Below are 16,054 nucleotides of genomic sequence, written 5' to 3' on the forward strand. Positions count from 1 at the left end.
GTCATCAGTGTGTGGAGCTGTGTTACTGGGGAGCTGCTACTTCAGGAAGTTCTAGATCCATTTTTCAAAAAAGGGGAAGGATCCCACAGCCAATTAACACCTCCAGCACCTTCCTCAACACCTCCAGCACCTCCCAGGAAGCACTGGCAGCTGAATGGGCCCTGCTAATACCACACCTGCAAGAGCCCACAGAACAGGACCGGTCAAGTCAGAACTTGTCAGCAGGAAGAGGTCACTTACTGTGTGAACAAAGAAGGTCTTGAAGTTCTTGGCTTCCGGCCGGAGTTCCAGCGACCAAGGGATTTCTCCTTTCAGAATTTTGTTGACAGGGTCCACATAGTACAAGTGTGGCCCTTCAGTGAGCAGCAGCTGGCGCCTGCGAGCAAAGAGCCCCTGCAGAGGAGGACACAGCACTTAGAGCGAAGCCAGCGCTGCAGGTCAGCAGCTTCAAAGAAAGGGTCAAGAAAGCTCTTGTTATAGAGCACAAAGGGATCAATCACAGCATCTTCTGAGCAGCTAGTTTCCTCTGCCTCTCTGCCATTACCATATGCAGCACAAACAGCTCACAGGACGAGGAAGGGGAAGTACCTATTATATTTTTTGCCTTTCCTGCAACAGTCTCCAAACCAAATTTTGGACAAATGATGGAAGGTCTTCAAAGCTCAAACTCTCTCCTAGGCAACACTCTCCTTCCCCAAGACCCTCATTCCCTATGACAGCAGGGGAACTGTCATCATGGGAGTGGGACCTCCCTGAAGACCCCATCCAACACTCTCTCTACCTCTTTTGCTGTCTCCAGGTCTGGGAACCAACTTGTTCCTGGAGCTCACTGTACTCTAGATACACCCACGACTTCTGTCCAGTGGGGGGATAGTCAAATATATGGCAGGCTCTGCAAAACACTAGAAGGCCCGCCTCCCTCCCCACTGGTTTTTTAATTCCCCCCCCCCCCGTTACCTATTACCCACCACCTGGTACACATGGAAGAGCATACAAATAAAATTATGAAATGTGGAGGTCAAGGAGAACAAACAGGGTTACACTCCCCACCACAAACTACTACATTTGGATAATCTGCTTTTGGTTTCTCTTAGTATATGTTTCTTTCCCCTCCACTACTTTGCAGGTTTTTTTATTTCATATCCCCAAGCACTTTAGACTCACAAGTACAGTGGTACCTCAGGTTACATACGCTTCAGGTTACAGACTCTGCTAACCCAGAAATAGTGCTTCAGGTTAAGAACTTTACTTCAGGATGAGAACAGAAATCGTGCTCCAGCGGCGCAGCAGCAGCAGGAGGCCCCATTAGCCAAAGTGGTCTTCAGGTTAAGAACAGTTTCAGGTTAAGTACAGGCCTCCGGAACAAATTAAGTACTTAACCTGAGGTACCACTGTACAATCATTTAAAGAATGAATCCGAGGCACAGGATAAGGTGACTTACCTTCCGTTTGTCAACTGGACCCATTTTCAGTATTAGATTATTTTCTACAAACTGGTGCCTGAAAAGAAAACATCACCTTGTGTTATTTCCATAAATCCATCATTCATTGCCAAGCGATCCACTTACAGGCTTTTAGAGACACAGTGTCAGTGAGAGGAGGAAAAGTAGCCAGCAGCCAGATGGGCGCTCCCTGCTAAGGGCATTGTGCTCAGCGCGCAGAGGAAAAAGGTCTCTAGCAGCACTTTTATGGGACTGTCAGCTCTGGGTCAGATCCCATGGCAGAAATTGGCTGTATTTCTAAGCTCTGGCGAATTCAAATGGTCCTGGTTCCCCCTTTTCTAAAGCCCGAGATTCTGCCACCCTCCATTGTTAGGAACACGCAAGTGAGGTGCAAGATTGGTGAAGCTGAACTTTATTTGCGGAGCAGGACGTCACTCGAGAGGGGGGAGAGAAAGCAAGTCCAAGCACATGCGCGCACACACATTTGCATAAACCACTCTATGGAAAAAAAACCCCCACCCCCCACAGTGCTTACCAGGGATTTCCACCAGCCTGCTTTGCCAAGAGTAACCTTTTCTCCTTTTCAGAGAACTGGAGGTCCAGCTCAAAGGAATTGCTGTCAAGGTTGTGAATGTATTGCTCTATGTTGTTGCTGCTGCCTGAGGTTTGTGGGGTGGACGTCTCCGGGGAAGACAAGGACTGAGAAGAGGCGGAGCCAGACACTTGCAGGCAGCCAAACTGACTCAGGAGATTGTCATACTATCAAAACAAGAAAGATAGTTTTCAGAATAAATGGGGGGAAAGTATGTGGCATCTTACCCTTTTCTTCTGATCAATATTTCTGCCAACATAATATTCAAGTTGTCTTCAAGAGTAAATCCAGCAACATGGATCTAAATGGATCTAATGGATCTAAATTAGATGTGCCAATGAATGTGACTAACAATGGATATAACCAATGTTATTTATTATTCTGAATGCTCTCTTTAAATGCTAATAGTACTATCATGTATTTACGCTGTATAAACACTGTAAGCCCATACTTTAGGAAAGCTACACATTTCATCTGCAAGAAAACAAATGGCTTCCAACATACAGTATCATAAAATACTGTATTTTTGTGTGTATAAGACTATATTTCCCCCCCAAAAAAATTAGTTTAAAATTGGGGGGGGGGGGTTGCGTCTTATACATAGAATGTTGTGATTATTTATTTCTTAATTTAGGCTTAAAATCGTCTTATACATGGGGGCGTCTTATACACGGAAAAATACGGTAACTGTGTGGCCATCTTTTATTTTACTCAGTACATCACTTTTGCCATCAAGGCAAAATCCCATTCATTTTCTGGCCACTTGTTCTGCTGTTAGTGATATTCTCCATTTCTTTGCTTAAAAACATTCTTGCTTCAATTCACAAATGGGACTAATTCCTCGTGCTCTGTCTCACTGAGGCTTCAACACAATTTAGTAAGGACGGACAAGACCTAGAGAGGTTTCATATAGACTGTAAAATGCTTTATCTGCTTCCACTTTTTAATAATAGCATTAATAATAACCACCTCCCTTCTCCTGTTGACACTTTTTGTATTTTCCTTCCCAGTTATACTTAAGAAAATCAGTAGGGTTCCCAAGATTTTCACTGGAATGATTTTACCTATATTCTGCAGCTATTTAACTAAATTTTATGGGTGATTCGCAAGTCATAAGAGGCCAATTTAAATCAAGAGGCTCCAGTAGAGTGATTTCAATGGGTCTACTATTGAATATGACACTGAGACACTGGATATCACTCTGCATCGTAATAAAGGGTTATTTTACCTAATTTCCCCAAATCAGCTAATTTCCTCAGAGCAATCCTCACCCAATCTGGGTAAGGCACAGGAGAGTGTGATGGGCAGCATAGCCACTGCTCCATCAGTTGCACATGTCAACCAGGACAGATGTGGGGACAAACAAACCCTTGCTCCACTCTACAGTCCACCCTGGGACTGCTGACAGCAGTGGAGCCAGTTCAGTCCTCCCTCTCCAAAACACCCCATTTGGCAGGCAGCATGAGAAATTCAGTGGTGCTGGAGGAGTGCTGCTGAGGCCACTCTGAACAGCAGGAGGAGATTTCTGCCCTATCCACCCATGCTACCCACCCCCAATATGGCAGATGAGGGGGCTCGGGTCGCAGCCTCATTTCTTGATTCACTATCTACATAATTTATTACCCATTTTACGTTAAGACACTCAAGCCAAAGGGGGGGGGGAGGTTTGTTGGATTCAAATTTCTCCTAATTTCTGAATGATCAATAGTCCTGCCTTGATTGATTAAATCTATGTATCAGAAAAATCCCCGTCTCCAAATTTTAAAGCCTCTATCTCTTTCACAAATTTCACCAGCGATCCCATATTTTTAACCAGCTGGAAACTAGAACATTTCCTTTTACTTGCTTTGTTTCATTATCTCCTCACAGTACATCCATGTATCACTCTTTAACCCTCCACTTGCATGCAGAAATTCTGCGAGAGAGGGAGGAAGCTGGGAAGGAGCTCTGCTTTCAGCTCAGTATCTGCTCTCACCCTCTGGTCATGTGAACTTTACAAGTGAAAGTGAGGGTGACAGAGGAGCCAAGGATTAGACCAGAGCAAGAACTACAGGCCTATTTCTCCCTTGAAGGATGCAAAGGTATTGAAAAGACCTTTATAGATCAAGATGGGCACTCCTACTGCGACTGCTGAGATGGATGGAGAAGGATGTGAGGCACTCACAAGGGCAAACTGCCCTTCAGGATCTTCCCTGGCATCAGTATCAAAGCCTGCACTTACATTTCCATAGCAATCCTCATCATCTTCTGACATTGCGGGCAAATATGCAGTGAGCTTGGGTGGTGTCTGAAGATGCAGATTCTCCCAGGTGATGGAGTCGAAAAAGGAGTGGGCCTTCAAGGGCTCATATCCTCCCATTTCTTCACAGCCTAACCTCTTGGTAGCATCTTGGACCTGGTTAAGTGAAGACACAGTTACATTTTCCCTGGAAAGACTCAGGGGGCGTCTCTGGCTCCACTCCCTGTCATTTCAGATCTTGGTGACTCATGTCAGTCCACCTCTGTGGACAATCTGTTAATGTGGGACCTTTGATGTACCTAGTAAAAGCGAGACTCCAGGAAGGAGGAGGACAATTGAGATTTCTTCTCCAAGTACCCCTTCATGGTGATTCACAAGGGGCTTTTGCAATAACCCGTGAAACAAAGGCTTGTATAGGTTTAACTAGTGTAAAGCAATGGGATAGACATCCTCTCAAGGAACTGGTCATGAAGTCAACTTGCTTTCTGGAGCAAGTGGGAGGCAAGTGGCTAATTAAAAGAGAAAAGAGGTGGAAGGAGACAGGCAGGAAGGAAAGGAATGCTGGTTGCTGGCTTTGAGGCTGACATCTGTATCATATGGTACTTGTGGTGCTAAAATCTTGAACACCAACTGACTGAAAAGTTCCAGCTAGTTTGGGAACCAAGCTAACAGTCTAGTTCCATGAAGAGAGGGAAAGTAGGGGGGGGGGGCTTAGCTGGAAATTAATACCTCAATACAAGGTATAGAGGAGTCTATCTGTGGGTCGGGGTGAGGCTAGGAAGCGAAAGGGCAGAAAACCCCATGGGAAGGCGGTGGGGACTAAGAAACAAGGCCCTGAAGATGCTTTGTGGAAAAGCAGGAGAGACAGGGAACAAGTCAAAGGGGCAACAGTTGGTGGGCGGGACTCTGAAGCCTAGAGGGCCAAAACACCGGCTGGGGTAGAACAGCAGCAATGAGTACCACATTTTGTGCAAGTTATCTGACTGGAGGCTTCTAGCATGGACTGGAAACTTTTGACAATACAATTCATTTACCAAAAGCTTTTCTACGAGATCTTTTGCCTTCGGAAAGAACTTCTCTGGGAATTCATACTCCAATTTGATTATCTTCTGGAATATGAGATATTCATTTCTGCAAAAAGGATGGTGAAAAGTATAGTTACATCTATGCAAACATTTCCTATAAGTCTACTTCAAGGTTGAAACTATACCACCCTATGGGTACACGGGCAAACACTAACTTGGTGGGAAGTCTGGCATTGGTGTGCTCCAAAATCTTACCCGGCTCTGAATGGTGGTAATCCTGCTACAAGCTGGTATACGATGCAGCCAAGAGCCCACAGATCCGAACTTCATCATCAAGACAGGCAAAAAGATGAGAAGGCAAATCAGAAGAGTTAGCACTGTAGGCATATCCAATGTCACCATCTCCTAGTTCAGGCACCCACAACAAAAGCATACAACATATTCCCTTTCAGGCAGAGCTGCAAATTCCCCTGGAGTATCAGACTCTAATTTACTCGGAATGCCTGGTAAAGGCACCTTGAAGAAAAGGTGTTTATCCCTGGGCGTTTCCCAAGGATCTGATGCAGAAGCTGCCACTGTGCACTTCCTGAACCAGATCTATGTATTTCCTCATCCTGAGTTAGGCTCCCACAGGAAGGACGGAAACAGCAGAAGAGACTTCAGCAAGGTCCCAATAGGGCTGAGCGATATCAGCTTTTCAATAACGCAGTGTATCGCCAGCCAAACATCGCAGTTTGGTGACATACTGCGATGCTGAAGAAACAAGATGCATTGGCCTCTCCCTGAAAAACACTGGGTGAAACTGCCCCAGCTCTCACCTCAAGTGCTGAGGCAGTTTCACCGAGACTCGTGGGTTAGGACAATGCAACTTGTTTGCACTGGGCTGGGGGCTCTTTTAACTGCTCAACTAAGGAAAGGATAGCTGCACACTCCTCAGCCAAGCAGCTGAAAGATGCATAGGGAGGAAACAGCTATATCGGCACCTCGCCAATAGAGCTTGTTTCTCACTCTCGGTTGTATAAGGGCTGTATTGGGACCTAGGCCTGGGTGATATATTGATATATTGCCCGGGACTAGTATGAGGAACAGACCGCGATGTTGGCTTCACTCAGCGGTATATCGCTGGTGAAACCGCCACTGCTCCCGAGTCCCTGTGTTAGCAGTGCCTGCTGGAGGAAGGACCAGTCCTGGGCAATATACAGCCCTTTGAAGAAGATCCCAAGCTAAATAGGTGCTTAAAAAAATAGAAATAAATTAAATGGTCCACACAGAGCTTTCTTGTTCTCTGTCTTGTTTAATGTACAAACCAAGTAAAGCGGCAAGAGATTGCAGCAAGAAAACATGATGGCTATGCTTAGAATGTCTTGTCTTATGTTTTGCTGGTATGTTATGTTAAATCCAAGGGCTAATGAACTATTCATGTTACATAAAAATAGACAAAAGCAATCCTAAGAGCCATTGTCATGCTGTTTAAAATTTTTCACTGTTGATTATGCAGGAGGCACTGAGGCACAAGAATGGGGTACACCCTAATGGAAATAGGCCTCACCCATTTGCCTTGAAGATCTCTCTCTCTGTCATAAAACTCCTCTACAAAGGCAATGTATGTAACTCACCTTTTGCAGGCAGACTTCTCTGTTAACAGCTCTGGAGACACATACTGTGCTGTCCCAACAAAGGAGTTCGCCCGTGCTGAAGAAACCAAGATGCAAGTAAGCATTTAATCATTAAAAATGTCCTTACAAGGTCCTCATGAAGGCTTGGATGTGTTCATTTGGAAACAATGCTTTCACTTTTGTTGTGCAATTCAAATTTCATCAGCTTTTATTTAACTATATTTGTAGGCATCCAATATTACATAATGACTATTGTTTTTCAAACACTCCCCGCCCCCTCAACACTAAGCATTACTAAGCAGTATTTCACCCTATGGGCACCCCACTATCACCTGATTTCAGCTGCCCCATTTTAGTAACCCCGCAGGTTTCCTCTCTGATGTCATCTCCTGCAGTATAGCCATCTTACCTTTACTCAGTAAAGAACCGTCATAAAGCCCATTGAGACGTAGCATTGGATACTGTGGTCAGTTTTAAGGAATTTGAAACTGCAGAAGGTTGCTTTAGTCGTTGACAGGTTGAGAAATTGCACCCACCTCGCTTGCTGTCTGCAGACAATACTTTTGCTGTCCCAAAGTCTGTAATCTGAATGTGCATGTCTCCGCTGAGCAAAATGTTCTCTGGCTTCAGGTCCCTGCAAAAGGCACAGCTGGGAATGAGCCATACATGCATAGAGTCATGTCCTCACCAAGAATTTGTGTCCCCTGGGGAAATCCCGAGTTGTCAATGTAATGCCCTAACCATGGAAAGCTGATTCTCCCCCAGGCTTCTAAAGTAACAGCAGCTATCTAGGAAATTAAGCCTGTCCTTTGGCCTTTACTGTCTCTGCCTGTTCTGGTAGGTTTGAAGTAGATTCCTACCTGCTCCTCTGCCTGGTATTGGGAGCTGCTTCCCAAATGAGTAGGAGGGGACTAGGCAGCAGGGGGACATGGAGCAAATCTGAATGTTAGATGATGCTGAGTTCTTCTCTTCTGCCTTCTGCTGCAGGCAGGCAAAGAGTATGGAAGAGGCGCTACATTTACTCTGCTAGCGACCTGGCAGAATGGGACGTCCCTCTCCTCTACAAAAACAAAAACCAAGGCAAAAGGCGACAGAGAGAGAGAGAGATTTCAACTGTCCAAAATCCCCATCTGGATACTTTGTACTCCAAGGCAGCCAATGCATTGTGCCAAATTAACTAGGCTGGTGTCGCCACAGGTGAGGAATGCAGGAAAGCCAGGAAGTCTCAACAAAGGTACGTAAGACACTGCTTGCTTGCTATGGGAACTTTTGAGTTTTGAGCCACCAGGAGAAATCTATCAGGAGGGCAACAAACGGTAACTATGACAACAGCAACAAGAACCAAGAATAGATGGATTTGAATTCATTACATTACCTGTGAATGATTCCCTTTCCGTGCAAGTACTCTAATGCAGACACAATTTCAGCAGTATAAAACCTAGTACATGTCTCATCAAATGAGCCAATCTTCCGGATGTATTTTAGAAGCTCTCCATTTTTGGCATAGCTAAGACCAAAATCTGAATACCAAGTTAAGGATAATTTATACTAAAACACAAAGGCAGATAATCTGGGGCAATGTTAGAAGGGATAGGTGGCGATATGCTTGGAAAAAGAAGGCTGGACTCTGCACACAGCCAAAGATTTACAGTATTGGCCCGAATATAAGCCGCCCTTTCCCCCCAATTTCGGACCCTGAAAAGTTAAAATGCAGCTTATATTGGTGATTTTTTTTTTAACCTTATGCTGCTGAAAGCAGCTGGGGAGCGTATGTTTGGCGGGGGGGGGAGTGGTGCGCCTCCCAGCTAGTTGGCGGCGTGCACTCCCTAGCTGTTTGAGGGGGGGGAAGCAGCACGCCCACTTCCCAGCTGGTTGGCGGTGAGGGTGGAGCATTCGCACCACCAACCATCAGGGAGGCGGGCACGCCGCTCCCCCGCCCCCTGCCAAGCAGCTAGGGAGCATGTGCAGCCTCCCAGCTGGTTGGCGGTGCACACACTCACTAGCTGGTTAGCCTGTGCACGCTCCCCCCCCCCCCCGCCAAGCAGCTATGGAGCACGCATACCGCCAACCAGCTACACAAGCCGGTGCTGGCGCTCGGCTCCGAGCACGCTCCGTGCCTGCCTTCTGGCACTACTGCCCTGAACAGGGGGCGGCTGGCACCAGCACCTGCAAATAAACTTTGAATTTTAAGTGTGCAGCTTATATTTGGGCCAATACGGTACAGTGGTTAACTTAGTCTCCAACCATTTTGGGACAAGGGGCACATTTGGAGATAAAAGAAACTTATGGACACCACAAAATACACATTCCACAGAAGAAAAACTGGTGGTATTCAGAAACAGCCCCATACACCTAAAAGGCAAAGCACAGACACCTAGAGACAAATAAAACACAGTAAAAACAACAACAAACTTCCTCCCACCACAAAACTAGGCAATCTCATCAAACAAAAAATATCTAAATATAAATTAAAAAATAAAAAGTGGGAGAGGGGGGCTGAGTGGGGTGCCTTAAGGCACTGTCATACCCATGGGGGGGGGCAAGACTCGTCCTCTGCCAGGTTTACAAGATTTAAGATTTTTCACATTTGTATCCTGCCTAAGAATTCTGGTACAACTATTCTGAAAACATCACTGGGTTAGCAAATGAAAAAACATGGTTCTTTTTCCCCCACACACATTATTCCAACAAATATCACCATGAAACATTTCCATCCAGAAGGATACAGAGCTTCTCATCATCCTGAAAGGTGAAGTAGAGATTGACAAAGAAAGGGTGATCCAGGCAAGACATGATATCTTTCTCCCTATTCACGCACGGCACCTTGCCCTCTTTTATGATGTGGCGCTTCTCCAGAATTTTAACTTTTAAAAAGACAAATAAGTTACAACACACTTGGGAAATACACAGTGAAGCTGCAAACTCATCTGCTCTGCTTGACTATGAAGCTACACTTAGAGAGCAGCTTCCCACAAAAGCAGCAGCAGGCGTAACCTAGACTTCCTTTGGCTCCATTATGAGGACAGGACATCATCCATCTAAAATCCACACCCTAATGAAGAAAGGGTTACTCACTGGCATATTCTCTGGAGGTAGACAATTCTCTGGCCAAGAAGACCTGTTAAATGGGAAATAAGAACTGCCTTATGTTTTGCACGCAACTAAGATCCCACAAAAGGTCTCCAACCTACTGAGGGGGTGAGTGGAAAGGGGGAATTCCACCCATTGGAGCCCAGGGCCCCAAGGAACCATTGCTCTATCCACACCAGTTACATCAGCCAGTCTCATACACATTCCCAGCACTCCCTAAAGACAACATGTAGGAACTGTTCTGGCAGTTCTCCCAACTTCCTAGGGCAGATTTTTTTCTGGGGGGTGGGGGAGTGGGAGACACTGCACTGGCCTTTGCTAGTGTGCTTGGTTAGTTGAATCTGGTCCTATATGTCCAGAAGGGAAGAGGCAAACCATCTTTGTAAGAAGTCCTAAAATTCAGGAATCCTAAGGTACCCAAGAGGTTTTTTGTTTTTGATTTTTTTGGGGGGGGGCAGCTATAGCAAGCAATGACACATCACAGGGGTGGAGAGTCAAAACCTGCCAGTGGAACATGTGCACAACAGCAGGGGTTCAATGAGGACAGACAGAGGTGGTAACCTCATCTCACTAAAAGTCTGGTGTGAGACTGCAGGGGCCACAAGAGGACAAAAAGCACCAGAACAGTCAATAGCTGTGAACATTATTTCTCTGACCTCCTGCAGAGCCAAGTAGAACCTTCCTCCGGGCAAGCGGGTGGGCAAAGTGCTTTCCTTAGAGAATGCTAAGTGGGGAGGGGAGGGAACTGTCTGAATGATACACAAAGGCCAAATGGCTGGCTTCTGCCATGACACTCCCAGAACCCACAGTTGCAGTAGATACTCACTGTTGAGAAAGACCCTTCGCCCAGAATCTTGACAAAGTTAAAGTCCTCTGGGCGTTTCTTTCGAGGCTGTGGAGGTTGCTGCAAGGATTTTTCACTCCCCCTTGGCTCAGCCGTTGTGCCCTCCATGCTCAGTCCCTGCCTGCTGCCACAGGGAGCAGCAACAGGTGAAGGGCTGGGATCTGCCTGGTTCCTCACCATTGATGGTGATGGGCAGGAACATAAAACCACGCTGGACTGGATTGGAACAGCATCGTACTGAAGGAAAGAGAAAGAATGTACATGATGCTGCAGCTTGCAATCTATTAGCCACACATCCCCGTATACAAGTCGGAAATATGCCAAAGTTCAGGAGTGCTGCTCCCTACAAAAAAGGGGGGGCTACAGGCACCTACTGGTGATCATGGCAGCTATGCTACATTGCTGTGATTCCATAGATCAAGCATGTACAAAACACACAAAAATGGCCACCTCATGACCTGAATTTCAAGAGTCAAGAGTTGCCACCTTACTGCTTCACAAATAATTACTATTATTAATTACACACCCTTTACCCTAAGGTCCCAGCCTATACTTGAATCTATAAAAGCCAAAGTCTTTCAGATCACAGCAGGTCTTCAGAGATCTGAAGGCTAAAGGAATCCAACCCACAAAGTTTGGAAGCTGCCTGAAGAACTTGATAAATCTAACACACACATCCAATTAGCTAGACAGAAACTGAAACAGTCTGAAACCATTTGGCGTTTTAATATTTGACACGCAAACTAGTGAAAAGAGCAGCTTACTCAAATGAAATAATAATTCTGCAATTCATGGCTTTAAAATATCTTTACATAACCAAAGACACCAGAGACTCAAGATGGGACCTTCTGCATGCAAAGCAGGTACATTACCTGCTAACTTACAATTCCTCCACTATTTTATTACAATGTGCTCCTAGGACCTCTGGTCATTCTGTCATCTTACAGTAGAATAGTAGCCTCCAAACTACATTCTAATAATAATTATAAGAAACAGTAAATGTTTTTGACTGGAAGCTTAGCATATTGAGGACTGCTATAGTGAATGTATGGAATTGTGCTTCACTGATTGCTTGGTAACTGTTTTTTCATTGAAACACAGGAAACTACTGATACCAAGTCAGGCTAATTGGTCCATCTAATTCAGTATTGTTTACATTGAGAGGTATTCAAATATCCAAAGTCAAGCATATTCCCCATTTATATCAGGAAGCTTTTCATTATCAACAAGTTCAACTTTCAGACTTTCCTTTAGACTCTTAACTTTAAGTAAATTAAATGAATGATTAATTCTTTCCTTCCTTCAGTGTTGCTATTTCTTCAGGTGAGAGAGGTTTATAAGATGTCAAGACTCCTCAGAAAACCCAAGTTTCCACATCAGACTGGCTGAAACATTCCTATCCATTTGACATCGCCATTTCAATTTCCTCTGAACAGCTTATCAAGGTCTGCCATCTAGGTATGAATCCAGTTTCAGAGTAAAAATAGTGTTCCAGACTGAATAAATGAGCTAACTTGTAATGGGCCATGACTTTCATGGCTGCCTTACTATGTCCCACTTGCTCTTGCCAATGCCAAAGAAAAGTACCCAGGCCAGGTATGCGTAGGTTTGAAAGTGTTATAAAAATCCTGCTGACACATAGAATAGAAATACTATTGCCTAGATAACAGTTCCTCTACTTCTGTAGCTTATTACTTCTAACATGATTTTTAAAATGCACACACCCTTGTTACACTTACCCAGCAACTGAAATTTTATGCTGGTTTCAACCCCCACCTGAATTTTGAGTCCAGTCCATTATTTTCATTGTGTCAAAGGCTATATATCAGCAATAAACCACAGATAAAAAAGCATCAATATGGCATGAAGCTAACTGCTTTTAATTAACTACAGTTGCTTTTATTAATCACTTCTGTTTTAACTGTTTTGTTTAGTTTTAAGAGCTTTAATGTGATTTTAATGGGATGATTATTTTATGATGCTTTATATTTAGAACAATTGTGTTCCAAGAGAAAATATACATAGCAGATAATTAAAAATAAACATAATAAATAAAGAACCTTCGGCTCTCTCAGGAGTCACAGCATGTGGTTGACTTGCCCAGGTAATGAGTTCTGTAGCCAGACAGATGGTATACAGTTACGCTGCTGCTGCCACTGATTACATCCAGCCTTGAGAAGTCTAGGATCACCAGTGAAATGCAAGTTTGTTTTGTAGCAGAATGATAACATTTTGGCAAGTACAGTATTTTATGCTCACAGCAAAGAGCAGGCAAACTGCCCCCTGATAATTACTTGCAAAGACATATATAATCCATGCCCTGGCAATATTTACAATAGAGCTTCTTCAGTATGGAACTTAACAGGTTGTAAACAGGGCCTACAAATTTCAAGGCAGAGCCATCCCTGGACGCAGAAGCTCCATCATGTGGGATGCTAAAATCCAAGAAACTAAGACAGCCTTCCTCAACCTGGTGCCCTTCTGATGCCTTGGACTATGATTTCAGCACAGCCATGCTGGGGGCTGCTAACGGGAATTGTAATAAAAATATGTGGAGGGTATCAGGCTCAGGAAGTATGATCAAGGATGGTGTTACATCTGCCTATCTCTGGGGAACACAGGATAAGCAAGTGTACACTGTTTCCACACAATACATGATGCTAGGCAGATGCACACACAAACTGCACAAGAAATCTGGAATCATTTTCACATTTAAGTCATTCTACAGTACTAAGAAAAGTCAAGTAAGCTGATGAAAGTGCAAAGGACACAGGCACACCTGTTTGAAGTCTGATGGTGGCATAAAATTACACAATTCTGCAGAAAAGGCCATAAGTGTTATAGAACTTGTGGTTTGCATGTATAAAAATGTCAGGCTCTGCTCCATTCAGACTGAACTACTGCTGCCCAGCTCAGGGAATTATTGGTTGGATGAGTCATTGATTTGATTCAATACAATGTGGAGTCTTCTATGCCTCCTATGGCATATGTAGTCATGGCTGGCATTTGCATTTTTAATTCTGCTGATAACAAGAGGTCATATGGAAACATCTACACTTCCTCAAACACATGTGACAATAATGTGAGGACCGGGTAGCTGCCTGTCCTGTGCCAGTTTTCACCAGCTGATATGTATTTGTAAGTAAGTGGGAATAGGTTGGAGTTGGTGCCACGGAACAATGGGCACTTTTTACTAAATGACACTAGAAACAGCCATGACAGTGGCCAACTGTGTCAATGAAACTACTGGGAAGAATGGCAATTACTCAAGAACTTTAAATCAGGATGTGAAACATATTTGAAGTAGAACAGGCTGAAAATGAACGCCTCTGACAACAAGCATCAAAAGCTACACATATATTGAAAAAAGAAAAAATTCGCTCTACAGCAGCACTTCCTAAGGATTGAGCGTATTAGATCTCACCTCAGCTGTAAATCAACTGGGCATCCTTTGCATGACGTCTGCCTTACAGAATTGCTCCTTAACTAATATATAAGAATTTTCTTTGACCACTGGAAGATTCAGCTTTTCAATCCCTCAGGACTAGCAGGACCCCCAAAACGGTGGGCCAAGGCGACACACTGCTCTATCGCTAATGCTAAGCCCGGAATGTAGCCGAAATCGCAACCTCCGTATCGCCCGCGACAGTCGGAGGCGCCAACACCCAATGCACACCGGAAGACGAGCTGCCCTCTCCGTTGCCGGCGGGGGAAGGAGGTGGAATTCCGAGGGCAAATGGGCGCGCCCCTCTCCGCCTAAGTGGGGCACTCACTTCACGGGGATCCCGCGCCGCTACGCAAAACAAGGCAGGCTCTGGCTGAGGCCTGCCTGCTTGTCCAGGTAAGACGACGGGAGGCCAAACACCGGGGGGGGGAGGTCAGGGCCCGGCCGGCTCCTCCGCAGCTTTCGCTTCCGTGCTGTAGCCTGGGCCCCGCCCCTCTCCGGCCAGGATCCCAGGCTGACCCCGAGGCGCCTGCAGAGCCCCTGGCCAAGAGGAGACCCGGGGTCGGGGAGCGGCGAACCCCACCTTCTCTCCGCCAGAGGTCCCGCTCGCGCCGCGGCCTCCCGGAAGGCAGCGCAGGCCAAGCGGCCGCTCCTCTCCTCCCCTCGCCCCTTCCCCGCCGGCTCCCGCGCGGAGCTTACCAGGGGGCTGCCGGTGCTGGCCATGGGCGCGGGCTGCTCGTCCGTCTGCCCGCCCTCCGAGCGAGCGAACGACTCGGCCGCGCTCCAACCAGAGAGTCCGACCCAATGGGACGCCCGCGTCCTCCGTGAATGACGTCGGCCACAACAATGCCCTCTTCCGCTAGGGGAGGGCGGGACTTCCGCCCGCCTCCCTTCAGCACTGGATGGGCGCCGAGGCACTCAGCCACGTCTCGTCGGCTCACGCGAGACTGTCTTGCGCTTGCGCCAAAGAAGCCGGGCGGAGGGCGGGGGGCGAGTAGAAAGAGCAGCAGGTCAGCTGACCAGCCGGCTCCGCGGGAAGCGGGAGTGAAGCAATGCGCCACGCCCACTCGCTTTACCCACAACGCCTCTGGTTCGCCTCCAACCGCCGTTTCCCGTGATGCACTACTCCCCCCTTTTCGACGGTGGCAAACCGAAGGGGGAGAGCTGTTCGGTAGAGAGGCTGCCTGGGGACGCCTCCCGCGGATGACCCGGAGCCAGCTGGCTTGCTGGCTTCCTCCCATTGACTTGGCTCGAGCTCGGGAAGGCGGAGGGCGGCGAAGAGGCTTTCAGGCCCGGGACTCGACTTCTCCGTCTGCTCTCTTCCTGCCTCAGCAGCAATGAGACCCTCCTGCTGCTGTCGCTGCTCTTATGCTCACAAAGATAGTGCAATAGCCCCCGAGTCCACCACCCTTCAATATAAATATTCTCAGGGCTACTTGCACCAATAGAAAGCATCAGATACAACAAGATACTGTAATATTTATTTCATCACCTCATTCCACAAAGATCTGATTGCTATTTATATCATTACAGGAAAAGTATACAGCAGAGGTTTCCAAACATTTCATGTTGGTGACACACTTTTTAGTCATGCATCATTTTGCAACGCAGTCATTCAGTTTTACTAGCAAACCGGAGGTTAAACTAACCCATTTCCAGCCCCGGGAGCAGCGCGGGGGACTGTTTGCGCAACACACACACTGCAGCCGACACACGTGTTTGGAAAGCTAGTAAACAGAATACATACCAACTGAAGACAAT

At 46.2% G+C, this 16,054-nt stretch overlaps 1 protein-coding gene across 2 annotated transcripts in view; it reads right to left on the reverse strand.

The window, feature by feature from the left end:
* The window catches only part of PDPK1 (3-phosphoinositide dependent protein kinase 1), a 42,008-nt gene extending 26,860 nt beyond the window's left edge, over window positions 1-15,148 (reverse strand). The window contains exons 1-13 of one of the 2 annotated variants that reach the window (XM_081170917.1): window positions 14,993-15,148; window positions 10,831-11,085; window positions 9,990-10,032; window positions 9,641-9,778; window positions 8,290-8,434; window positions 7,451-7,548; window positions 6,915-6,990; window positions 5,554-5,622; window positions 5,308-5,404; window positions 4,256-4,429; window positions 1,978-2,201; window positions 1,443-1,500; window positions 241-393 (exon numbers count right to left, since the gene is read on the reverse strand). In XM_081170917.1, coding sequence (XP_081027043.1) covers window positions 241-393; window positions 1,443-1,500; window positions 1,978-2,201; window positions 4,256-4,429; window positions 5,308-5,404; window positions 5,554-5,622; window positions 6,915-6,990; window positions 7,451-7,548; window positions 8,290-8,434; window positions 9,641-9,778; window positions 9,990-10,032; window positions 10,831-11,085; window positions 14,993-15,016 — 1,554 coding nt within the window. In that variant the 5' untranslated portion in view covers window positions 15,017-15,148. The remainder of the gene's footprint in view (window positions 1-240; window positions 394-1,442; window positions 1,501-1,977; window positions 2,202-4,255; window positions 4,430-5,307; window positions 5,405-5,553; window positions 5,623-6,914; window positions 6,991-7,450; window positions 7,549-8,289; window positions 8,435-9,640; window positions 9,779-9,989; window positions 10,033-10,830; window positions 11,086-14,992) is intronic. The other variant, XM_081170915.1, reaches the window with a different exon arrangement.
* Window positions 15,149-16,054: the final 906 nt, after the last annotated feature.

Source organism: Podarcis bocagei, assembly GCF_964188305.1.
Source record: "Podarcis bocagei genome assembly, chromosome: 14".
Classification (NCBI taxonomy): Eukaryota; Metazoa; Chordata; class Lepidosauria; order Squamata; family Lacertidae; genus Podarcis; species Podarcis bocagei.